The 25830-nt window shown below is 47.1% G+C and overlaps 2 protein-coding genes across 4 annotated transcripts in view; both read left to right on the top strand.

Moving 5' to 3' along the window:
- The first annotated feature begins 2582 nt into the window (after positions 1-2582).
- On the top strand, positions 2583-10538 carry dgat2 (diacylglycerol O-acyltransferase 2). The gene is made up of 8 exons (XM_027029232.3): positions 2583-2896; positions 4242-4370; positions 4839-4946; positions 5325-5395; positions 6915-7119; positions 7556-7730; positions 8272-8474; positions 8868-10538. Exons 1-8 carry the CDS (start codon positions 2857-2859, stop codon positions 9020-9022), a joined length of 1086 nt encoding a protein of 361 aa, XP_026885033.3. The 5' UTR covers positions 2583-2856; the 3' UTR covers positions 9023-10538.
- An 860-nt stretch (positions 10539-11398) lies between these two features.
- Positions 11399-25830, top strand: part of uvrag (UV radiation resistance associated gene) — a 72096-nt gene continuing 57664 nt past the window's right edge. For 2 of the 3 annotated variants that reach the window (XM_035535564.2, XM_035535563.2), the window contains exons 1-6: positions 11399-11800; positions 14511-14628; positions 14993-15027; positions 16374-16535; positions 20759-20833; positions 21014-21096. In XM_035535564.2, coding sequence (XP_035391457.1) covers positions 11633-11800; positions 14511-14628; positions 14993-15027; positions 16374-16535; positions 20759-20833; positions 21014-21096 — 641 coding nt within the window. In that variant the 5' untranslated portion in view covers positions 11399-11632. The remainder of the gene's footprint in view (positions 11801-14510; positions 14629-14992; positions 15028-16373; positions 16536-20758; positions 20834-21013; positions 21097-25830) is intronic. The other variant, XM_027029229.3, reaches the window with a different exon arrangement.

The raw sequence follows: 25830 nt of genomic DNA, 5'->3' as shown, positions 1-25830 counted from the left end.
CCCATTAAGATAATCACTCTTGCAGTGAGGACAAACACCGGTGCGTTCTCTTATTTATCCCATTAGCGTCTCACTTTCCATCCATTAGAGTTGAATGTACTTAATTTCTCTATTTATAGACAAGTAAACCAGGGCTGGAACATAACCGTGTGCAGAAAAACTGCATGACACAATACAACTGGATCCTTCTGGATCCTTTTTTTTTTTTTTTTTGTCATTGTATGAAAGATTGTTAAACCTTAAAACCAATCAATAAATACACCCTGCATGTTACACTAGTTTGATGAAATTATTATTTACTGAAGGTGGTGTGTGTGTGTTGTGTGTGTGTGTGTGTGTGTGTGTGTGTGTGTATTATCAGTGATTTGGACTGGACAAAGTCATAAACAAGAAAGTTGTAAAGGAGGGCTAACAGGAGTTAAAGAAAGAAAGAACAGAGAAGTGCATGAAATGCAGTTGCTGCCAGTATCTGGAGGACAGAGACGATGATGTGGCTCCCAAGGTGACGCCCGCCCGCGGCTTGCTACCGGATCCTCTGAACCGGCTCACACGATGTGGAGGCACCAGTGAATGGGGTGAAGAGCTGCGATCTGCTGCAGTGGTTCGGAGGTGTGGAGATGCACCTCCACAGGAAACTCCCTCGTGCTCCTGAAATCTGCCCAGAGGACTGCAAATGTCATCAAGCTCTAAAGAACACAGAGCCCCCCCCAAGGAAATAACACAGTGTACTGACTCACAGTATCCTGTAGTACAGAGGGTCCTGTAACGCAGAGTGCCCTGCAACACAGTGTTCTGAAACAGTGTCCTGCAGCACAGAATGCCCTGTAATAGTGTCCTGTAACACAGTGCCTTGTAATACAGTGTCCTGTAAGACAGTGTAACACACAGTGCCCTGTAATACAGAGTGTACTGTAACACAGTACACAGTGCCCTGTAATAGTGTCCTGTAACAGTGTAACACAGTGCCCTGTAACACAGTGTCCTGTAACAGTGTAACACACAGTGCCCTGTAACACAGTGTCCTGTAACAGTGTAACACACAGTGCCCTGTAATACAATGTCCTGTACCACAGTGTAACACACAGTGCCCTGTAATATAGTGTCCTGTAACACAGGGTAACACACAGTGCCCTGTAACACGGTGTAACACACATTGTCTTGTAACACAGTGTAACACACAGTGTCCTGTAACACAATGTAACACACAGTGCCCTGTAACACAGAGTAACACACGGTGCCCTGTAACACAGTGTAACACACAGTGCCCTGTAATACAGTGTAACACACAGTGCCCTGTAACACAGTGTAACACATAGTGTCTCTCCCTTTCTGCTCAGCTTTTGTGTGAAAAATTCAGCCCCAAAGACGTCCCGCCGCTGTACATAATGAAGCATCTTAACTGAGGTGAGAACAAAGCACAAGTGTATAGTAGTATAGTACCACTAGATGTACAGACATCAACACAGACCCAGACAGCTTGAAACTACAGATCTTGCACAAGAGAAGCCATTGGTAACACACAACCAGATCCTCTGTTCAACATTAAATTGCAGTACTGTGCAGTCCAATCTAGGCTGTCTATGTCCGTTGCCCCTTACCCACAGAGACTGTTGGAAAAGATTATTTTTTTCCCTGATAAGGACTGCACACATTCTGTACAAGCTGAAGAAACTTCATCTTACTTAGATTTCATTGTTAAAATCTCACACCTGAGCCTTTAACTTGATTGATCATCTCAGTATAAATTAGCATGCTTATTTTCTAGTTATTTTCGAGTGTAATATTGTATTTTAAAACACAAAAAGCAGAAGGCTGGCGACAAGATAACTCTGTAAATTATGGATTATCGAGGTCAAGGATTAATCAATCAGTGATACTAAAGGTCGGAATACAGCACAGCTGTTTCGTGCCAGCTGCACCGGTAACATAATTCCAGATACTGTACAAATCCCACAATTTGAGCAAGATCTTGTCTAGACTGCATCTGTTTCCTCATCTCTGCTGGCTGCGTCTCACTGGAACTATGGACCCATCTAAAAAAAATTGGCGTCAATTTTGCCTACGGATTTCAGTATCTGAAAGTCCATGAGTCACAAGTTTATTGAGAATTGGCCACGTGAGAAGATGCCAGGCTTGGCGCGCGTGTAGACGCGCAAAATGAAGGTCGCGCGGACAGAGCCAGCATTGCCATCCAGGAACAGAGGCAGGACGCGCGCGCCAGTGCGCTAACGAACGTTAACATCGCAACCTGAATATCCACATACTTACTTTAACATGCACCGTGCGATGTATTACCTTGCGTACGGCTTTTCTTATATCAAGATGTTTTCCCCCCCCGAAACAAATCATATGCAATATTATTTTATCACCCTTTTTTTATGATACCAGATAAACCTTCAAATAGATATTGGTATGCAGTTACAGTTTGATTAAGCATTGCAGGGAGGGCACAAGTATGTGCTTAGCGTGATTGGTTAGAGGTCCAGCCCTGTCCGGTCAGCTGCTACCCCGCTCCTTTATAACGCTCATCCCAAAGCGCAAGGGCTGTGTGGTACTGCAGGATAAACCCGAGGACATTACAGTGGTTGCTGTAACTTTAGCGGCACGAGCAACCTCGCGCATTAGGAAATAATTTTCCAGTTCTATAGTTCATCGCCACGTGCCTTTTTTTTTTTTTTTTTTTTTTTACTAACACCTTTCCACATAGCGCTTAAAGTGCAGAAGTGGGTGTGAGCACTGCGCAGACGGAAAAGGCTCCTGAAGGGATGCTCTGGGGCTGACCTGTTTTAAAAAGCGATTTTTATTAATATATTTGTTTTTTAAACCGTGTGTCAAGATTCATACCGTGCCTCCAAAATGAAGACGTTACTCGCCGCATACTCCGGCGTGAATAAAGGTGAGTTTATGGGTGGATTAGAAGGCCAGGACACTGGGACTGTACACTACGTACAAGGACGAAAATATTTCTACCGTGACATTCAAATCATGCTAAATTTGTCAGTTTTGATGCACTTTATAAATGCATTCAAGTTTAACATCAGTAATGAGGCTGACATAGTTTAAAAGGACTTTTGCACAGTACATAACCATATTTATTAGTGAGTATGAACTGTATTGGAGACTCTTGTAGTTTTATAATAACAATCACTAATTGGAGGAATGACAGATGCATAGATGAGAAACCGCAAATGTAAGGGTTAAATACGCTAGAAGTCAGCGAGATTCTGTGGAGAGAAAGGACCTACCAGGAGAAAATTTCCAAGTCATGGAAACGCTCCCTGATAACTGCTTCAGAAAAGTCCCGTATCTTAGTGGGAAAGGACTAGTACTGGACTACTACTGATTAGACGTGTAATGGGATTGCGTGCAACCCTCTGTCTAATCAATCAAAGCAATCAAGTGCTATTCAGCCGACATGTCCCAGAATGCACCTCTGGTGATGATATTTTTTTCCGGAAGGTCAGGAAGGGATTAGGCAACTCAGTTTGGGGGTGAGGGTGGAGGATTTCTCGGCTTTGTCCGTCATGCGGGTGGTGCTGGGTGGTGCTGTATGCACCCAGCAGGCTGTTTGGGCCTGTAAAAGAAGGCCCTCTGGCCTTGAGCTCTGATGGAGGTGGGACATGGTGTCTGGGAGCAGGGACAGATTTGGCCCTTCTGGGGCCCCAAGCTAAGTTGTCTGGGGCTGTAATCAAAGACATTTGCTGTAAAAAAAAAAAAGAACAAAAGAAAAACACAATCATAATTTATCTTCTTACTGCAGTCAGAATTGAACCGTTCTGGTTCCTTTTCTTTAATTTTTCTTTCTTTCATGGGTGCCACCGGGATACAAGCGAGTTCTGATTATCTAGCGAGCATGTCACGAAACGTATGCGTTTAGTCCGTTTTGTTCGGGGGGGCCTTTTGTGGCCAGCAGGGGGACAGTGCTCTCTGGGGCCCGCGCATTTTTGTGGTTTGCATAGTGACAAAAAACGCCGCTGCCTGGGAGTGGGAGGTTTGGGAACAGACAGGCAGTGGGCAGTAGTGCCAACAACTATTTTTATTCATCAGTCCAAAATTCCACGGTGGAATATTACATTGTCCCGAGAAGCAGCCCCCCCCCCCCACCCCACCCCCACCCCACCCGGCGTGCGGCAGCGAGAGGCCGTGACCTAAGCACCTGGGCGCAAAAACACAACGCAGCGCGCGAGTAGGAGACGGGGGAGGATTTGCCCAGCTCTCAATGACTCTCGCTCCTGATCCAGGCACAGGGTCCAGCCTCCTGTCAGCCCTGCTGGAGCTGGCCTCCTCTCCTTGGCTGTCTCGCTCCAAGCTGGTGAAGCACCTGCAGGTGGCGGCTGTGCTGCAGTTCATCGTCTCTTTCCTGACCATGGGTGAGTGAGACGCTCGGCTCGGCCGCTCCAGCCCGTGGGTGCAGGCTGGTCTTCTGGAAGTTAGGAGTCTCTCTCTCTCTCTCTCTCTCTCTATCCTCATTTCTCTCCCCTTCGCCTTCTCTCGCGCTTTCTTTCTCCCTTTCTCTAACTTGGCCTCTTGCTTTCGTGCACTCTCGTCCTTGCGCGGACATTCTAACACTTTAACGTTTTACAGCCGCTTCCACCCCGAGCGAGCGTCGCGTGAGGCCGTATCACAGGGGCGAACAATGTTATTACTTCTCACCCTGCTCCTTGCTTTTGACACTTTCACACGACGCTTTGATACTCATAGCGTTTTGATCCAACCTTGACCTCCCGTTCCGCCTCAGCCCTCCAGGGAACGGGTCAGGGCGCTCTAATTCCTGCCCGCTCGGGCACGACGATGGGAGGACCTGTCGTGAGGGAGTGTCTGTGTGTCTCCTGTCGCAGGCTTTGTGTGCACCGTGCTAATGGTTTACCTGTTCTTCACCGACTGCTGGTTGATCCCTGCCGTCTACGCGGCCTGGCTCATCTTCGACTGGAACACCCCTAAACAAGGTGAAGGAGGATGTCAAGCCACCAAACGCAGGCAGTTCACGTGGGAGATTAATTTTTTTAAAGCAAATGTTTCTGTAGTGGTTAGCACCTTGCACTCCTGGTAGTAGTGTAAGACTCACATGATAAGACCATAGGCATGGACATGGCTTTGTTTTCTAGGGAGCATATCACGAAACGTGTAAGTCACTCCAGATGTTTCAGCTTCCAAATGCTGAAAACTGATTGGCATCAACAAGCAGGATCCATGTTTTCCTTTAGCTAAACACATGAGACAATAAGCAAAAAAAAAAACTAGAGCTCTCGCTGCTGTTTGACTGGTTGTCATGATTCTTGTTAATCTGTCTTTAACCTGTTTCTCTCAAACCCTTTTCTCTCCAGGAGGACGCAGGTCATCCTGGGTGAGGAACTGGACGGTGTGGACGTACTTCAGAGACTACTTTCCCATCAGGGTGAGTATCGGCACAGACACAGCAAGACATATCTGATAAACTCCAAAATCTACTCAGCAACTGCATACAGCTCACCCAACAGAGTGGGCAGACTGGCACTGATTAAACAGCTGGTCAACCTCTTTCATAGCTCCCTCCAGCAATGCGGACAGAGAGAGAGAGAGAGAGAGAGAGAGAGAGATAACGTTATGCTTTATCTTGTACAGATAACATCTATCAGCTGTGGGGCCAATTCTCTTTCTCTCTCATGCTCTCTCTCTCTCTCGATACACTGCAGTGATTACAGTGGACGTTGCGGAGTGTTTGTTGTTTTGTTTAGCTTGGAGACAAGATTTAAAAAAAAACCCACACAGAGCGAGATAAACACAAGTGTGACAATCTACATGTCGCCTGCGAACATCTTTATTGCCATAAAGGGAAAACAGGGGGTCAAGCTGTCAGACCCCGAGTGGGATCTAAGCTGACCTGAAACTTCAGGTATTCATACATGCTTGCATCACATACCCAGCTGCACTGACATCAGCTGGTGCTAACAGATAAACAAATCAGGGTCAGCTAAGCGACCTCCATGAGTACCACACACCCTTCACGCTGCCTGCTTGGCTTGTACTTTGCCCTGGGAAGGGTGTCCCACGTCCCGCGTTGAGATGCCTGACTGCAGAGTAAGCGCAGACACGTGAAGATGATAAAAAACTGCAGAAGACACTGGATGCGTGTGCAGCTCCGCACAGCCAGCCTGGTCTGCCAAACCTCCTCGGAGCCTTTAGTCCTGACGCGATCAGGGTCAGCGGCATGACACCCACGCCACAGCCTGGTCCTGTTGCTTTTAGAAGTAAAACCACAAAAACAGCACATTATTATAATTATTATTTCAACAACAAAGTTGAAAATTTGTTTCTTCCCAACCTAAAATAGGTGGATTTTGTAGTACGTTTTATGCTGAATTTGAATCTGTTTTTAGAATCTTACTCTCGTTATGGTTTTTAAGTGACAGGGGATTAAATGTTACGTTTGTTGCGTTCAGTGGTCTGAGCACATGTGTTCAGTGGTCTCTAGGAGACCAGCACCTGTGTGCATGCTTCCAAACTCCTCTCATCTCAGTGCCATGGACACCCAGCCATGCGGGACCCTTTACGCAGGGAGTGAGTGTGTTTCAGGACAGGACACGTCATCTCCTGTCATAGCATAAGGATGTCTGAAATGAGGGACAGAATTCTTGTGCCGTGAGTTCTCCGTGTTTGTTAGGAAACATGGCACACAGCTGTGTGTCTCATTCCTGTTGCTTACGTTCAGGATTTGTCCCTGAGCTCTTCTAGCCAAATACCTCCTAGAAACACAGAACATTCATTTGCCCGTTTGATGGTGCACTGAGCTGATATGTCGGTACCACATGTCAGTCACTCCTCTGTTGCCCTTTTGTGCCCTTTTGTTGTTAGTGCAACTCTGGGCTTTCTTGGGGTGTAGACATGAGCTGGTTATCAGTGCCGTAAACTGTTTCTTTTCTGCTTGTTTTCTGTAGCTCATCAAGACCCATGATTTACTCCCCAGCCGGAACTACGTCTTCGGTTACCATCCCCACGGGATCTTTTGCTTCGGCGCCTTCTGTAACTTTTCCACAGAGGCAACGGGATTCTCCAAGAAGTTTCCTGGAATCAGGCCGTCCTTGGCCACACTCGCCGGAAACTTCCGTCTGCCTGTGCTCAGGGACTATATCATGTTTGCAGGTGAGTAAGCCTCCTTTCCCCAAATTTCTAGCATAACGTCTGTTGCATTTTTATTTCATTTATTTATTTATTTATTTAAATCCTGACGTTACGTCAGTGACACCGCACATCTCGTGGCAGCCTGGTAACGGTGGTGGATAACGGAACACAAACAGAACCTAATGTTGTTGAGCGCGTATCTATTATCTGAAACAGAACGTACACCCACCTGCACACGGCAGTGAGCCGATAAAAGTTCAAAAGCACATGCGAGTCTATCGGGGGAGGGTCCGAGCTTTGCCCGGCTGCGCACGCACGCACGCCCGCTCACTCTGCGGACTGACGCGCACGTGGAACGTGTGCCTGCCGTGGCTACCCTGCTGTTGTTGTTCACGTGCAGTGCTCGCGCCTGGAAGTTGGCGAGTTGATGGCTTTTTCATGGGTGTCCTTTTCCCAGGTATCTGCCCAGTGAACCGCAACTCCATCGACTACCTCCTGGCTCGGAACGGGACGGGGAACGCCGTGGTCATCGTTGTGGGGGGTGCTGCGGAATCGCTGGACTGCGTGCCGGGACAGAACTGCGTGACTCTCAAGAACCGCAAAGGCTTTGTGAAACTAGCTCTCCAGAAAGGGTAAACAAACACACAAACAAACAACTCGTCTGCTCTCGTTCCCGTTGAGATGGCATCTTCAAAAACAAACAAACAAACAAACAAACACAGGTAAAAAGACTCCTTAAATTCAAAAACTAGACCTGAGTAATGTTGTGGTCTGAATTATAGCACCCACTAGCATCAATGTAAAATTCGGTAGGTTTAGTCAATTAGTGAGGGGTGTGTCACATGGTGTGTCACAGAACAGCCACATTTTCGCCTGACGGTTCTTATTGTACTTTGACTGTTGTGCCAACTGTACATTTTTATTAAAAAGTTCTTAACAGAGCAATAGCCATAGTATACCTCCAGCCTTCCAATTTCAAGAAGGCATTCCAAAAAATCTTTCAAACTGTTTAACCTTCATTTTCACATTCAGCCAGAATTATTACAGAGTAGCCAGATGTGGCAACTCGCCAAAAAAAGTCCTAAAAGCACCACGACTCGTGATGTGCATGCGTGCGTGTGTATGCGCCTCTGCGTCTGCCTGACATGCATGCGCGTCTGCCCTGCGTCTCAGAGCTGACCTGGTGCCCGTGTACTCATTCGGGGAGAACGAGGCGTATCATCAGGTGATCTTTGAGGAGGGCTCCTGGCGCAGGTACCTTCAGCGGAAGCTACAGAAGCTGCTGGGCTTTGCCCCCTGTCTCTTCCATGGCTGCGGCTTCTTCTCCTCTGAGTCCTGGGGTATGGTGCCCTACTGCAAGCCCATCAACACCGTCGGTAAGAAAGGCTGAAAATACTCCCTCTAACGGTTCTCTTAGTGCGCTACTATGTGTGGGGCAGCGCCACTGGTCGGAGAGCTTTAGAACGTTGCCGTGAAAATTTGTTGCGATTGTGAAAAAATTTGTTGACTTATCTTTATTGCTGCATTAGTGGAATCCAAGCGTACTTTGCTGAGTCTGGGATAATTTAGGGTGGGATCACTTAATAGTCCAAGGACATCTTTGTAAACAGAGCTGTCCCCCAATCTCACGGTCAATTACATTAATGTTTAACAACCTTCCTTCGGGCCTCCAATTCGTGTGTTGTTTTAAGCATTGGTGTAAGAGAAGACTTCTAAAGTATGACGTTCACCAATTTCTAAAGGGAACAATGAGCCTCTTTCTCTTTCAGTTGGAGAACCCATCACTGTGCCGAAGGTCGAGGAGCCGACCCCGGACATTGTGGACATGTATCATGACATGTACATCAGATCGCTCACCGAGCTCTTCGACAAATACAAGACGCGCTTCGGCCTGGAGGAGACCGAATCCCTGCTTATCCAGTGAGGAGCGAGCCATTGAAAGCCCCTGTGGCAGAAGCGCCAAGCCTAATCCAAGAACCACTGCCCCGCTGAAACTTCTCAGGAAGACCAGCGGGCGCGTGCGGAACGTTACCTTCCCCTGCCTGGGATTCCTCCAGGCCTTTCCGAGGGAGGGGGAGGGACTTGGGCTTGTTAGGAGCGTTGTTTCAATGGGAGACATTTACCACAAATACAGTAGCTCAGATTATTCCCTGCAAAACGTACAGGTTTTTAAATCCCTATTATGAAGTCTTATGTCCTTTTTTATGTAGCCTATAATGCAAAACAAATTAGGATGGATGAGACCCAAATAGATCCCTGTGTTGTTGTTGATCCTTGCCACTGGGTGGCACTGTTAAGTAAAGTTTTTCCACAGTTCACAGTAGCTATTGTCATAAATGAAGACCAGGTGTTACTTTCATACAATTAGCAATGTTTTTAATCCCTTTAAAAGTGAAACAAGATATGTTTATTCCTGCTAAGTTATTGTTTTTTAATTTTTGCACAAGCAATGCAATTTAAGAGTTGCCTTATATACACAGTTGATGGTTCTTGGGCCTTCTTGGAAAAAGTGAGTGACTATGTTCATACATAATTTACACACTGATGCGCTAACAGAATGACTGAACCAGGATTCCATACTTGGTGACTGCAGTTCATGTGTCCTGTGTCCAGACCGCACCAGACTGGCAGGACGGTGTAAAGCTCTGTTGTGAAATCAGTTTTTTTGAAACAGTCCATGTTAATTTGTACTTCCATAATTTGAGTATGGAAATTTCCCCAAACAAATATGCACCTGTGTAATAATAACAATAATAACCATCATCGTTATCTTAATAATAGACCTAAATACTTGTGTTTGTACAGTTCTAAGATGGGCGTTCTTATCAGTATGACCCCCGATAGCCGTTGTGTTGATTTAGTGCTGTATAAAGTGCTGAATGTTTAATAATCACCGTGTTGATTGCATTCGACATGTTATATCTGCACTGGGGCGTAGCGGCCGAGTTCAGTGTTCGGACATTTACGTGCAATCGAAGCTGCAGTAGATTTTTAGAGTAATCGGGCCCCCTGTGCCCTCTGGGATTTGTACACAGTGATTATTTGAATGAAACTTTTATATGTTTCTAGAATAAACAATGCATAAAACTAGTGTGTGGATTCTTCCCTGGAAAACAAGTACCCACACACCCACACACTACAGAAAGACAACACAAAAATCATCAGTTTCCTTAATTTATCTGTATACAATGCAGAAAACGTGCACAACTTCACAAAAACTATTATTGCCTTTTACATTGAAATACTTTTTCTTCTCGAGATTAAAACAATCCCAGTAGGTAAGGAGAGCAATGTGAGTGTAAGTTTCTTTCTTTTGATAAAATGTGTTTGCATGAGGAATGAGTCAGCCAGCAGCGGTGCAAAGGCTAGGGCCCTTCTGCTTCTGTGTCCTTTGCACCTTAGACACTTGACTGTCTTGCATCTGGGTGGGTATTCATACAACAAAGTACACTGATTACATCTATAATGATTAGTTTTGAGTGCATTGAGATAATGCACAGCCAAGCTCTCATATCTGTTAAAGACGAGTAGTTTGTCAAGAGATAATTAGAGACATAATGGTGCAAATTGTTGGGTTAACCTGAGAATCCTATAACGCCATGCGTTTCATCATATTAAACTGCTTGTATGCTGTTTTACATATGCATTTGGTTGTTGCACATCTCTTATTTAGCATTATATTACAAACTAATTCAACGATGAGCTCTTGCTTCTTGTTAGAGACCTGGTAACCAACAAAGCCAGGGCGAAAACAATTGCGTTATCAATCCGCATCATTTCTGGTTTGCCAACAAACCAACCTGCCCTGACACGGCAGAACTCAACGGCGCCCCACAGTGGTTAGTGCAGCGTCAACGCTTTTGTGTGCGACCTTAAACTGACCACATCGGTTTTTATTCATTCTTATTTCTGTTTGCTCTCTTGTTTGGTCTGCAGGTTTGCTCTTTTTCAATGCTGAGACAGTTTCTTCACGGAAGAAATAGATTGCTCCATCGGCGGATCGATGTCTTGTTCAGGTCAGTGCTCGTGTTTCCAAAAATGCGCACGAGCCAGCAAGAGGCAGCGTCGCGTGCCGCAAGCTCCGGGAGGGTCACGTGACTAGAATCAACCCACCCCCCCCCCTTCACTTCCTCACGTTTCCAAAAACACACGGCTCAGCGCCAGTTCCCAGCTGCATTCCCCGCCCCGTTTCGGTGATTGATTTGCCTCAGACCAATCATTTCACGGCACCCTCTTACGCCTGTGCATATTTTATTGATTGACGAATACATTAACCAATTGGAGTCACGCGAAGGCTTGGCCAGGAAGGTCGGATAATGGCTACCTAAGCGGGACTTACTTTGTTTATAACGCGGCGCACAGACCTGCCATATCGTTTTGTTTTGTTAAATGAAGTACGGACATCGCAGCGTCTTAAACCTTCTCTGCAGAAAATCGTGGGTCTGAACCTTGGCGCGCCGGCGAACACCGCGGACGGGGATGACTTAGCCCGCTCACCGACGGAGGCGAACGCCCGCGGTGCGCCGTTAGAAGGATGAGCTCCGTCTGGGACCTCGCCGTCTCCTCTCCTTCTGTCAGCAGTCCCGGAGCGTCATCTTCCCGAGCCTTGCATGTGGAGCTCACCTCGCAGCAGGTAGGATCCGGCACCGAGCCTGGTCACATCAGCGGATTCCGTGTCACATGTCATTGCCAGAGCAGCCCGGTAAGAACATTAGCCGGGCCTCCGCTGTGTGTCTTGTTTAGGGGGCGTCGCTCATCGCAGCTTTAACGCCGGACATATGCACGGCTGGCGGGCACTGCGCGGTCCGGTATGCCGGTTTTGTAACCTAATGCAGTGACTGACTGGCTCGGTCACCACAAAGATCAACGGACAATAACTCCCCGTCACTTAACCCGCTAGCTAACGCTGCTAACCAGCGGTCCGAGCCGACGCCTGTGCTAACTGACGATGATGAACTGACTCGAATACAATGTTGTAGCTAGGTAACGGAGCTAGCTAGCTAGGCTAGCTAACGGGTAGATGCTGTAAACATTAAGGTGACATTAGCTAGCATGTTAGCTAAGAGGCTAATCCGTCAGTTTACTAGTTAGCTACTCTATTTATACAACATTGTAGCTAGATAACGGAGCTAGCTAGCTAGGCTAGCTAACGGGTAGCTCCTTTTAACAGTAGGGTGACATTAGCTAGCGTATTAGCTAAGAAGCTAATCCATCAGTTTACTAACCTAGTTAGTTACTCTATACAACGCTGTAGCTAGGTAAATTAGCAACTCTAGCTAGGTTAGCTAATGTGTAGCTGGTGTAAACAGTACGGTGATATTAGCTAGTACGTTAGCTAAGCGGCTAACTCATCCGTTTACTAGTTAGTTACCCTGTTTAGCTAACGCTAGCTAGCCTTCGCTACCACCGCAAGATATTCCGAAATGACGGCTGTCAGTGCTTCAGTTTTTAATCGGAAACTCTTTCCACAAAAAAAAAAATAAAAAAAATAAAAAGACCAAGCAGCAAGTTGACTGTCCATAACTAGCTAGCGTTAGGTAGGTTATTAAATCTTAAAGGTGACGTCAGTAGCTTGTAACTTTAGTTAGTGAATGAGTGGATTGCTGGTGATGTCAGTGCCACTGTCGGCTTATGTAAACTGCATTATCACTATGTTCAGTTATTGTGCCTTAAATGGCACATATTCAAGCGAATAAACAAAGAGGTCTCTGCTGTGTGGTGCAATAAACCACCATAGCGCCAGTATAATGGTCTACTCATGTGTTTATCTTATATGCAGCATAATACAACGACTGTGTTCTATTCAAGATGGGTAAAGTAAATGAAGGCTATGTAAGGGGGGTGGTGGATCCCCTTGAGTTTCACTGAGCCAAGTTTCAGGAAACATGAAGTAGAGTTAGTGAAGCCCACATTTTACAGATCACAGAATCTCAGGGAAAGTCAGACCTGTGAGCAGTTCAATTTCTCAGAAAGTGGCTATTACAACAGCCACTGCTCTTCTGTCATTCTTTACGTGTCAGGCTGTCTGAGACAAAGTCTATTAGACTCCTGTGCGTTATGCTTTGTTGCGCTTGACAGGACAGTTTCGAAACTGCTGCACAGTGAAATGGTTGAGGGACATGTCTGAGTTTTTGTATTTTAATACAGTGGGCTTTGTGTTCTTTGGCCATGAATGACGAGTCTTGCTGTATTTCTCTGCGTGTAGCATCTCCTGACCTTCCAGTCTGACTCTCTTCGGGGTCTCCAAAATGGAGTCTACCTTTCAGCCTTCCTGTCTTCAAAAACAAAAACCCTCATGCAAATTGATTCTTTTTTGGTATTTTATGTTCAGGGTGGCGTGCATAGAGGGGAGGAAAAAAAAAAAAAAAAACTTCCCCTGAACAAAATGAGCTTTTGTTTCAGTAGCTGTTAATCCTTTAAGGAACCCCATGACTCATATTTGTGCCCTAATGCCTGAAGGGCAGTGTTGCTGGAGGAGGCTGGTGAGACAAAGCGTCAGCAGGCCCGGCTCTCCCGGCACCTTTGTGCCCCGAAGGCAGATCTCAGCTCGCACACGTTTCCCACACATCCTGGGGTCAGATCCCCCTCACCGATCTCCGTTTAAACCAGATTCCACACACCTTCCGTGTTATTGGTGCCGTCGTCCTCTTCCAACGCTGTCCCGGTTGAGTCTGGCATCTACCGTTCAGCGTGACGTCATGGCCCAGCACGGTGGAGAGCCCCATGTTCGTGCTACCAACACCACGATACAACACCAAAGGAGTTTTGTCTGGTTTCATGTACCAGTGTCGCTTTGGCCAGGTCTTAACATGAGTGCAAACCCTCGTGAACACTGGAAGGGGAGCAGCAGTTGTGTTACGCTCACGGTGTGACATTCGGGCCGTTATTTTGTCACTGAGGGTGGGGCCTGTGGATTTATTCTACTCTCCTGGGCTCTCGGGGCTCTCAAAGCAGACTCGTAGACATGGCCAAGAAGCTTCTGTTTGACATGATTTAGGTGATGGTCTGCTTTTCAGTGCCTCTGACACTGCAGAATTTTTCCTGTGTCATGTAAGTTAATATGCGTGGCAAAGCGCAGGGGTTTGACTCTACAAATATACTGGCACCAGAAGATTTATTGAATGACTTTGAGAAACACTTTGAGTAATTGAGTGCTTCATTATTCTTACAACATTTACACATTTTCCAAATTCACTGAGCGCTTTCATTTTACCCTCGGTCTTACTGTGTATTTATTCCGTGGTTCTCTAGGCTCCCAGGGGTTGGTGTTGAAACTTTCTCCCTGAAGGCAGATTTCCATGGAACAACAGAAGGGTTGGAGCCTAATGGTCTGCATGAAATGGTGCTGTCAGCTTAGCACATTACACACTGATAACATCTCTATTGCCTCCTGCCTCCCCCCTGTCCCACAGAGACGTCTGCGTCACCTGCGAAGCATTGCAGCGCGGAACATTGTGAACCGAAACGACTCTCCCCTCCTTGACACCTACTTCACGCTGCACTTGTGTCTGGATGACCGCATATGCAGAGGTGACTGTACTGCTCGTCCTCTCCCTCTCCCTCCGCGTTGTTGCCGACGTCCCGGACAGTGGATGTGCGGCTTACTGTTTGAGTACCTCTCTCGCTGTTACCTTCAGAGGGCACCGCGGTAACACGCCCCGTTCAGCTTTAAAATCCGATTCGAAAAGGTCGGTGTGTAGAAGCAGCCCCGAAAAAGAACAGGTTTGAGCCACCTCAGGATGGCAATGTGTACATAGACTAAGGGCGCGTTTATATGTGTACCATTTTACAGATCTATGCAAGTGTTGTGCGGTTTCGTACTACAGAGAGAATGCCTACCAAACACTTCCGCCATGCGTGACTAATTTGTCCTCTCTCCATTTTCCCCTGGCAGACTTTTACCGCAGTGAGGTGATCCGAGACTCTCTGGTGAGCACCGTCCTGTAACCTTTATTTCTACGCGATCCTCCAGCAATGGATATTTCACCCTCCAGTGTGTAGGAGGTGTCAGATTAATATAGCAGCATTGCAGTGTCATTGGTAACATGTCAGGCATGTCCGAACATCACGATTGCACGTGATCACCGTGTGATCATGTCCAACGCGGCCTCATCCTGCTGTAGTTTTTGGATGGCGGGTCCCCATCCACCCCAAACAGTCCTCCTGGACCTCCCCTCCATCCTGGCTGCACTGTGGGGTTGCAAGGATATGGTTGTAAACCCTTTGGGATGATCTGAGTTTATGCATGAAAGACTCCTAAAATGCCATCTGCTGCTCATTGGAGTCATAATAAACAGTTTTATTTACCAAATGCATGGTACCTTTACTGAACAAATCGAGGTCACCGATGTAGGAACCTCTAGGAAAATGACTTCTTGAAAAGCAATAACTGCAATAACCACACCTGCACACAGGCCACACAGCCCAGCAGGCCTGTTTCACTGCTGCCCACTGCTGATGATGACATCTTAGCCCTGTGTAGTTTTGGGGAAGCTACAGGTGGGCTTCTCTTTGGCCTGCCTGCCTGTCTGCCCGCCTGCCTTCCCCCCGGGGCCTGTCTGCCCGCCTGCCTCCCCCCCGGGGCCTGTCTGCCCGCCTGCCTCCCCCCCGGGGCCCGTCTGCCCGCCTGCCTTCCCCCCGGGGCCTGTCTGCCCGCCTGCCTTCCCCCCGGGGCCTGTCTGCCCGCCTGCCTCCCCCCCGGGGCCTGTCTGCCCGCCTGCCTCCCCCCCGGGGCCTGTCTGCCCGCCTGCCTCCCCCCCGGGGCCTGTCTGCCCGCCTGCCTCCCCCCCGGGGCCTGTCTGCCCGCCTGCCTCCCCCCCGGGGCCTTCTGCTCTTTTCCTGCCCTGCTTCCCTTCCTGTTTTTGCACACTCTGTCTTCCTTCTCTATTGTTTGCCTCTATTCCTCCTCTTTCTTCTTCTGACCTTTTTTGGTCTTGGCTACTCTCTGCCTCTATCTTCCTTCCCCTCTGTCTGTCTCTCTCGCTCTCTCTCTTCTCCCCATTGAGATATTGCTGATAGTGCCAACAAGACTCTTGATTAGTAACGTTTTCATATCCTGTTTGGGTTCTGCAGTTATGTATACTAGACAGTTTTGTCAAGCTTGTTCAAATATTTTAGGTGTCATTTATTTAGGTTTCAGATAATTCAAAATATTTCTCCTAATATCAGCTTTTAGTATTTAAAGTGACCTATAATTGTCATCTTATGATTTTTACAAAGGTGGACAGCTGCTGCATAATTTGTGCATGTCTGCGTGTGTCTGCGCGTGTGTTCAGAACCCGACATGGCGGAGCCTGGACTTTGCCATGCTGCCGGAGCTGCTGGACACTTCGGTGTCGTGTTTTGTGGTGCGGATCTGGGGCGGCAGGTCTGAGCAGTACCAGCTGCTCATAGAGTGGAAGGTCAACCTGGATGGCCTACGCTACACAGGACAGCAGGTAGAGACAGTGCACATACACACACACACACACACACACACACACACACACACACACACACACACACACACACACACACACACACACACGAGGACACCTTTTTTTTCCCCCTTGGAATTTGGGTTCATTTTGCAAATTGATTATTTTTGTTTAATTCCTATGTATTGCAAGGGCCTAATTATTATATTAAGTGTCTAAAATTGAGAGGCTTTTGTAGTGAGCATATTATGCCCCTTAATCTGAATTTCTATTCATTTTATTTATGAATAATCCTTTGTGCCACAATGAATCAGAAGCCTTTTGAAAAATCTCTGCAACACACTTTTCCCTCTGTATATGCTACGCATGTGTGTTTATGGTAATGTGGTATTATACAGCCCTTTCTGTCTCAGTTCAGTTCAAGGTGCTTTACTGGCATAACAGATGATGGCACATTGGTGTGGCCAAAGCGTGGGTTACAGCGTCTGAGTGTATGAAAGAATAATGAAGGAATAATGATTAATATAAGTCAACTGCACCTAGCGGAGTCTGTGGAAAATGTTAATAACTAAAATAAGTCAAACAAAGGCTGATGAATGAATAAGGTACAGCAGACTGAAAGTGTTTTTGCAGTAGTAAGAGTGTGTGTGGGTGTGTGTATATATATTTCTGATAACTGCTTTACATCTGTGTGGCATGGAGTCAACTAACATCTGACACCTGCGAACAGATATTTCAGCCCAAGATGACTGGACTACATTCCACAGTTCTTCTGCATTCTTGGGTTTTGCATCAAAAACAGCATTTTTGATGTCACTCCACAAATTCTCAATCGGATTGAGGTCTGGGGATTGGGCTGGCCACTTCATAACATCAATCTTGTTGGTCTGGAACCAGGATGTTGCCTGCTTGCTGGTGTGTTTGGGGTCGTTGTCCTGCTGAAACATCCATTTCAAGGGCATTTCTACTTCAGCATAAGGCAGCATGACCTCTTTCAGTAATTTGATATATTCAAACTGGTCCATGGTGCCTGGTATATGATAAATGGGTCAGACTACAAAGTATGAGAAACATCCCCAAACCATTATGCTTGCACCTCCATGTTTTACAGTCTTCATAGTGTACTATGGCTTGAATTCAGTGTTTATGGGTCGTCTCACAAACTGTCTGTGGCCTTTAGACCCAGTAAGAACAATCTTGCTCTCGTCTGTCCATAGAATGTTGTGCCACTTCTCTTTAGGCCAGTCAGTGTGTTCTTTGGCAAACTGTAACCATTTCAACACCTGTTTTTTTCAGCAACTGTACTTTACGAGGGTTTCTTGCCCTAGTTTGGCTTCACGTAGGCGTCTTCTGATTGTTGCAGTACTCGCAGGTAACTGAAGATCTTCTTTGATTTCCCTGGAGCTGATCACTGAATACTTCTTTGCCGTTCTTGTTATTCTATGATCTACGTGGATGGTAGTATTTCTTTTCCTACCATGTGTTTCAGGTTTTGTTTGCCATTTTAAAGCATTTGAGATCATTTTAGCTGAGCAGCCAATTCTTTTCTGCACTTCTTTATATGTTTTCCCCTCTCCAATCAACTTCTTCTTTTTCCTTCGGTACAATGTCTGGAACGATTTTACTCACTGAGCAAGAGCTAAAACCAGCAGGTACAAAATTTGCTGCCCTCCTTCTTTAAATAAGGGCCATAATTGACACTTGTTTCTTCATAGAATGAATGACCTCACTAATTGAACTCCACACTGCTATTAATTTGAACACGCCCCTTTCATTAAAGGAGTCAATTACACCCAATTAGCAGCGTGCATGTCATGACTGTTGATTCTGTTGGTTGGCCATTACTCCGGTACACCTAGTCATGAACTGTTCTGCCAAAATCAGTAATTGAATACATTAGTGATGTTATGACTGCTATTATTTAGCACATAACTGTGTGTGTGTGTGTGTGTGTGTGTGTGTGTGTGTGTGTCCTGACATTGTCACCCACTGTCTCTTTTCTGGTGGCAGACGAGGGTGTATTGTCCAGCTAATGTCCAGCAATTTTTGTAGTCATTTCTGAACATGACAGGCTGCAAAATCCAGGACATTTAACTTTAGTTTTGGGAATGAGTTCTTTGCAGCATCAGTTCTGTTTTGGGTGTGTTGTTTTGCACCATTGGCAGATTTCTTAACTCTGAAGGTGTCTAGCCAGATGGATTACACAGACTTCCACATGCTGGGTCTCAGTTTTATTTTTTAAATTAAAAACATTTCTCAGCTAGTCCACCGCCGTCTACTTATTATTGGCATTTAAAATTCCCAATGAATTGCTTACTTTTCCGTGTGGTTTGGTCTTACTTATCAGGTTTATGTTTGTATGGTTCCAAGTCTGAGATGTGTACTGATATATTTTTGTGTGTGTATCAGGGGGTTTGTTGAGCTGTTGGTAAATCTGGGGTAGCCTAGCTCAGGTCCACCTTTATAAAGGTGTGCGTGGGGGTCACATGTTTAAATATTTCCAGGATCAGATTTTCCCTTTTCCGCATCCTTTATAATGAATAGATATGTTTCTCATTCTGCCATGCATGCACTGTTTGTATAAACTTTTAAGTTCTTTTGTTTTCACTCAAAACTCTGCACGCAAGGACTCATTTGGTTGCTGAAACCATTTCCCATAATCAAGATTTGTAAGCGGACCTCACACTTCACTGCTCTAAAGAGCAGTTGGCTTAACCATTGGTTCAAATGCTTTTAAGACCAATTCGAATTGGAATCTTCATCTTAAATGTTTCGTTTTCTGGTGCGGAAAGCTCTTTGCGTTTTGTCCTGATGATCCGCAACAATGATGGGCAGGGTTGCCTTCATTTTGTGCCTGACCTAAATGTGTGACCTGGATCCTTTATGAAATCTCACGAGTTCACTCTGGTTCGGGCGTTTTCAGTGGCGTTCAGGGCCCCGGGTGCAGCACTGCTGCTCTGGCAGGCGCAGAGTCCGCTGCTAAGCCCCTGTCAGGAGGGGACACCACAACCAGGCTGTCTGCGTTATCAGACCAGCTGACGTCTCTGCCAGTTTGTCTGTATAGTTGTTGGAGCTGGGCGTGAGCAGGGGCCCTCTTGCGCTCCGCGCTCCTGAGAGAAGAATTCTGCTCATTTACTGGCAATTTTTTAATGCCGCACATCTCTGTAGATGTCGTTTGCATTTGGTCATATGTTTGAGTATTAGTGTGTTTTTTCTGGTGTCAAAAGCAAACTTTGTGTTTAGCATCTCAGTTGTGGTGATTTGTTAAATATCCAATTTGACTTCTACCAAAGACATTGCGCTTAATAGGGATGTTTTAGAATGCTTGAATTTAAAGTGCTGCACAGAATCTCCTCCATATTCCTGCTCCCCCGTGCCTCAATAAGTGCTGGTGTTGAGCTTCTCTCCGGTTTTGAAGATTGAACTTATAAGTCCTTGATTCCATGTCAGGGAAGTGACACCTGCTCAGAACCAAAGGAGAGGGTCTCTCAGTGGCAGGAGAAACGTCTCACTTGTATGTTTTAGTGTCACGAGCGACTTTATTTGGTTTTATTCCCCTCCCCTGCCCAGTAATTGTAGTGGGTCTGTGTGATGGTGCGTGGGCACCCTGCAGGAGGCGCACACAAACAAACACACACACACACACACACACACACACACACACACACACACACACACTTGTCCCAATCATCCACCTATTAGTTATTACATGGCTCAATTGTTCTCCACACTATTTAAGCCCACAGGTTCCCGCTGTCCTGCGTTTATTCTGCACACTGAACTCTTCCCGGTGCACTGTCAGCTTTTTTTTGGCCCGAGTTCTCGAGGCCAGCTGTCGCGGAGAATAATAATCTCTCACTCACCTCTTGCTCCCTGCTGGCCGCCAGCGTCACAGTTAGGAGATCTTCAATGGACAATTCTATTGGCTTTATTTAGAATTCATGTGGAATTTAAATGTATTTGTTAAGTGCTTGGACATTATTTGTCCTTGTGTCTTTTTTGTCTAAATTGTTGTAATTTCCCCAGAATTGTTTTTGTTTGTTTTTTTTCCTTCATTGAGACCTCAGTGAGTTTCAGCTATTTGTGTTTTTTGCTTCCTTGCTTCTGAGTCTGTGTTTATATTCCTCTCTCCATTCATCTTTTTCTCCATCCATCCGTCCTTCTCTCTCTCTCTCTCTCTCTCTCTCTCTCTCTCTCTCTCTGTATCCATCTCTCACCCCCTCTCCCCTCTTTTTCCTCCTCAGATCCGGTCCAGGTATCCGAACGAGATCATATTTGGACTAAATGATGGCTACTACACAGCCGACTTTGATCTGAAGGTACCACCCGATGCTGTCCTTTAAACCTTTAATTGCACATAACAGCATGTCGGTTCTTCCCTCTTTCTTGCCTGTCGTTCTGGCGTGCTTTCTCAGAGCTCTGCTCCACACCTCCGATTTCCTCCCGAGGTGGCATGGGCTTCTGAACAGCGTTTGTTTTCTGTCTGTCCCTCCCCCAAGGACAACTCGGAGCGAAAGAAAAGCATGCTGCAGGTTGACCAGAGCTCTGTGAGAAACTCCTACAGCGTCTTCTCTCTCCTGAGGTACGTGCGGCTGAGGGTCAGCCCTCGCTAAAGCGGCGCACCTGAGCACTGGTTTCAAGTACCGACTTGTTGGTTCCCCCCCCCCCCCCCAACATATTTACACATTAAACGTCGTTTTCCTTTCAAAGTAAGCCAAATGTTGTCAATATTTACTTTTCACTCGGATGTCTTCAATGCCAAACAGGTGGGATGCGTAATATTAACCAGTCATGTCATGTCCTGCCCCCCAACACCTGGCGAAATTCCTCTCAGATATCCTGTTTTACTCAGAAATATGGCAGATTGGGAAATTGTCCTGTTGTAATCAAATCAGAACTGAGTGCTCCCCTGTTGTGGTTACAGGGTGCGTACTGTGAGTGCTATCTCATGAGCAGCTGAGGTCAAAAAGTGAACACAGCTTAAACAAGGCAATTCCACTAAGCGGCGAAACGGTGTGTCTGCGTCACCGGTGAAATGGTCATATCTGACCCTTGCAGGGTTATGACGGCATCGTGAGCTGTATTCAGCCAGGTCTGTCTTATCTCTGTGCCAGAGGTGACCCAAGGTTGTAAAGTCACTGCGTAAAAGAAGAGACATCAGGGGTAAGCGTTTTAAAGCCTGGCTTTTTAAAGCAAACTGCTCCAACGCTTCTATAGGGACTTGGTCCACTTTCATCCTGCTGTAGCGGTGCTGCTCCTCCAGATGGCAGCATTGTACTTGGCATTGAACTGGGCATTCTTCTTTGGTAAGTGGAAGCCCAGCAGAGTTTATCAGTGATATCCTGCTTGGATGTGGTTTACACAAAGACATGAAAAATAGACCAACAGACCTCAAGGGAAGGTGTTGCCTCAACACGATCAGCTTTGTCTGGTTCGACTCACACCCACACCTTGTTTAATTTAAAGGTTACGGCGAGCTCTGGTTTGGGAATGTCTCACAGCGTCTCATCTTGCCTCCTTCTCATCATTCTCTCTCTCTCTCACTCTCTCTCTCCATCTTCTTTTGCTTTTAGGGAATCTCTCTTGCCCTGGGTTGTTAAAGGCATGGAGTGTGAAGGTTGTGTAGTCTTGTGGGGTGTGTAGTCCATCACTGGGTCTAAATCGGGCCTGGAGCGTAGTGGTGGTCGATCCCTGCTTCTCCTTTTGAGCTCATTTCAGCCTCCGCCTCTGTCTTCACAACCCGTTTGAGATGTTTTTGAGCTCACTTCATCCCCTTCCTCTGTCTGCACGACTCGTTTGGGCTGTGTAGTTTTTTTTTTCTGCCAGGAACTTTATAGAAATTATTTAGTTTTTGTGTGACGTGGAGAGCCGCTGGTCCGTGACCCTTAGAAGGCTCGGGCTCTGCGCTTTCTTGGACCGTAATGGACGAGGGCGGGTGTGGTTGTTATCGGCGCTGCGGAAGCTGGTATTTTTCATTGATGCCAGCGAGCTATCGGTTTTCCTGAGCCTGATGCATCATCGCAGCTACCCCGCAGGGCCGACAGGGAGGGAGAGTCCCTCCCTGGTTCGGATCATTAACCAAAGGACCGGCAGATGCTGTTACCGTTTATTAATCAAGACGGCATTACGATGGGCCATCAGTCAGAGCACAACGTTGGGCCGTATCGTTAATCACAGGACACCGTTAATGTGTATCGTTAATCTGGGAACGCCGTTAGTGTTGGTAATTGGAAAACAGCATTAAAAATCATCATCAGTCAGAATGGTATTACAACGTATTGTTAATCAGAACACTGTTACAATGTCCCGTTACCGAGAGCTCTGTCCAGTGTTGGCGTATCGTGGGTAAGAGCGCCGTCCCGTATTAGAGTACCGTGGATGAGAACAGCCATGTCTGGGAGGGCAACATCTGGCATCTCCGGGTGAGCGGCTGAGTTATTTACCAGTGACTGTTACGGAGCTTCAGAAAGGAAGGGGGATCCATCGTTCACTCTTACGGTTTCCGCGTGTTTCCGTACGGGAGCGCGTGTGCGTTTGAGACAGGACAGGTGATGGGAGGAGATCTGACAGGTTTGTGCCCATCATCATTCTTTCATGATGGAAACATCTTGTGATGGTTTACAGGAGAGTCTCTCGCCGGCCTCGCTCCATCTCGCCAGCTTGGCAGTTGTTCATCATAGCTGAAATACTTTGGTCAGGAGCCAGAGCAAAACGTATCAATCATCTGATTCACTGATCCGTCTGATTCACTGATCTAGTTAGAGTGGTGATTCATTAGCTCTGTGAATCCGATGGATCAGAGAGTAGAGTGCTCGTTTCTTGAAGGTAGTGGTACAGTTGAGTAAAGTTTAATTAGCATATTAGCTAACTGACAACTCACCGTGTAATAATTTCATTGAGGTTTCAGTCTTGTTTCACATGATTCTCACAAGTGATATTTCATCTTCAGCCTGCTCATATATCAATTAGTTTATTTCCTGTTCAGTTTAAATAATTGGAGCTCCGTGCTGAAAGCTAGCATGTGGGTTTGGCTCCTCTTCCTGTACAGCAGGCCCGGAGGCAGTGGGCGCCATGGCGACGTGCCTTTCCTGCCCTTTACGCGGGTGAGTGGGAGCGCCTGGATGCGCGTCAGGTTGCGGTTCTGGACCGGATTAACACATTTGCGTCTGAACGGGTCCCGTCCAGACCCTCTGGCACTGCAACGCAGAGTGTGGAGCCCAGGCACGGTCTCTCGGGGCCCCCAAGAATGAAAACAAACACAGTCTGTCTGTGGGGCGCATGCGTCAGAGTGCCGTCCTGCGGGGCAGTAAAGTCATCACTGCCCCTGTGAGGGTGGCGGAACTCTGGCCTGGGGTCAGAGCTCCATCCGCCGCTGCGATGTTAGTCATTAGACTCTAAAGACGTCCTCTGCTCCATAAACACTAAGCCAACACTGAACCCCCGCTGAGACGACTGGGAGTTCAGGTCTGTGATCAAGTTTTTGTCTCTCAAACCTTGCTGAATCCATCAGTCTGGGCAGGTGACGCTGGTTCCAGCGTGGCGCTTATGGACCGGTGAGATGGTAGATGTGCGTGAGCCCTCGGTTTTCTTTCTTACCTGCACGGGAAGTGTTTATGCAACGTTTTCAGGGTTTGGGTGGATCTGGGTCCTAAAGGGTTTGGGTTTGGGTTTGAGCTGTAGTGTCGGTCTTTGATCTGCTCCTGACAGCTGTATTTCTGCTCTTTAAAAGCGGGTACAAACCACTCTCCTCCTCCGCAATGCCTTTGATCTTGTTACGCTCCAGCAAGCCTCTCGTCGGTCTTTCTCCCTCTCTCTCTCTCCCCCTTTTCTTCCCTATATTGCGTATAATTGTGTTGTGGGATGATCTTGAACTCATTCTTCCAGCAGAACGTGACCTGCACATTAGAGAGACAGTAGAGACATGACCATGTTCAGTGTTCCTGGAGCTGGAGGACTGTGAGGTTTCAGCAGGGATGCGTGCAAGGCCGCTGGCTAGCCCGGGAGCTATTGCTGTGAGCCTGGCTGCCCTGGTCAAGCGCAGGCGTCTGCCTGACAGTCTCAGTCCAGACGGGCATGCTCCACAAACAAACAAACGACAAGAAAATAAATGCAAAGAGAGGTCCCAGCCGTCACCGTGACGACTGTACATTAAGCAAGAGAGATGGACTCCAGCCACGTCTGACGACGGCCTGCACACGGCCTGAGGTGGATTGGGGTTTGGCTTATTTGTGCGGTATTTGTGATTAAGAGTATTGTCACGCAGCTAAAGTGTCTTTATGAGGACCCGACTTACAAGTGTGTCTGCACACGGCCTGAGCCGGCTGAATGAACTTGGAAAAGCACTCACGGATTTGGTGCATGTGGCAGTCACACTCTGTGCCTTTTATCACAGTGCGCGCCTACGCAAACAAAGCCCTAGCAGAGATGAGGGTGAGCTCGGGTCTGCCGCCAAGCACGAGAGCGCGCGAGCGCGCGCGTGCGCCGCTCACTCTCACCGAGCGGACTGGCACGTTACACACGCAGACCCTCGGGCTCAGCGTGAGCATGAGGTCAGTTTTTTATTCCTTCGGGAGCCTGTGTTTTTGCCTGGAGCGTCTTCTCGAGAGCACGAGCGGTAAATGATGGCGAAGGTGTAGAGAGGCAGCGCTGGCGGTGCTGTTTCAGCTCGTGGTCGGAAGACTCGCCGCCCGCAGGGTGGAACACGGCAGATCGGACACATTCTCAACTTATCAGTCCACTGCAGATGGAGAACACGGGTGTGTGTGTGTGTGTGTGTGTGTGTGTGTGTGTGTGTGTGTGTGTGTGTGTGTGTGTGTGTGTGTGTGTGTGTGTGTGTGTGTGTGTGTGTGTGTGTTGACATTCTCCTGTCTGCACTGTCTGAGCACCAGCTAGGGGTCCACTCTAGATGCTGCCGTGTTTTTTTTTGTTCGTTCTCACATCCTCGAGACGTGTTATTCTTCGGCATTCTTTTTAAAAAAAAATGTTTTAAGTGGGAGGCAGATACTCTTGTAACAGAATAATGCACAGTATGAAAATGGACAAACCCCAAATGAAGTGTGTGTGTGTGTGTGTGGTGATTGCGGAGTGTCCCAAATGTTCATAGGTAAAAGGGTTGTAGAGTCACAGCAAAGAAGGTTTGGTTTGTGTGTGTGTCTGTGTGAAGTGAATGAGTTAGTAATGGGAGGTGTGTGTGTGTGCGCACGAGAGAGTGCACATGTAAGTGAACTGAGTGGGTAATGGGAGGTGATGTCTGGCTGGGTGTAGGGGTACTCCGTGTGGCTCACTGCTCAACCCTCTACGTCTCATCACTGCCACG

The sequence above is a fragment of the Electrophorus electricus genome, chromosome 19 (assembly GCF_041902795.1).
Source record: "Electrophorus electricus isolate QZ-2024a chromosome 19, ASM4190279v1, whole genome shotgun sequence".
Classification (NCBI taxonomy): domain Eukaryota; kingdom Metazoa; phylum Chordata; class Actinopteri; order Gymnotiformes; family Gymnotidae; genus Electrophorus; species Electrophorus electricus.
This window is presented reverse-complemented; position numbering and strand designations above follow the sequence as displayed.

Bases quoted from the DNA above. Each gene is read 5' to 3' on its own strand.
- dgat2 (XM_027029232.3), top strand. From the start codon at position 2,857: ATGAAGACGTTACTCGCCGCATACTCCGGCGTGAATAAAG. The intron at 5,396-6,914 runs GTGAGTATCGGC...TGTTTTCTGTAG, and splicing joins GAGACTACTTTCCCATCAGG to CTCATCAAGACCCATGATTT. The intron at 7,731-8,271 runs GTAAACAAACAC...CCTGCGTCTCAG, and splicing joins AAACTAGCTCTCCAGAAAGG to AGCTGACCTGGTGCCCGTGT.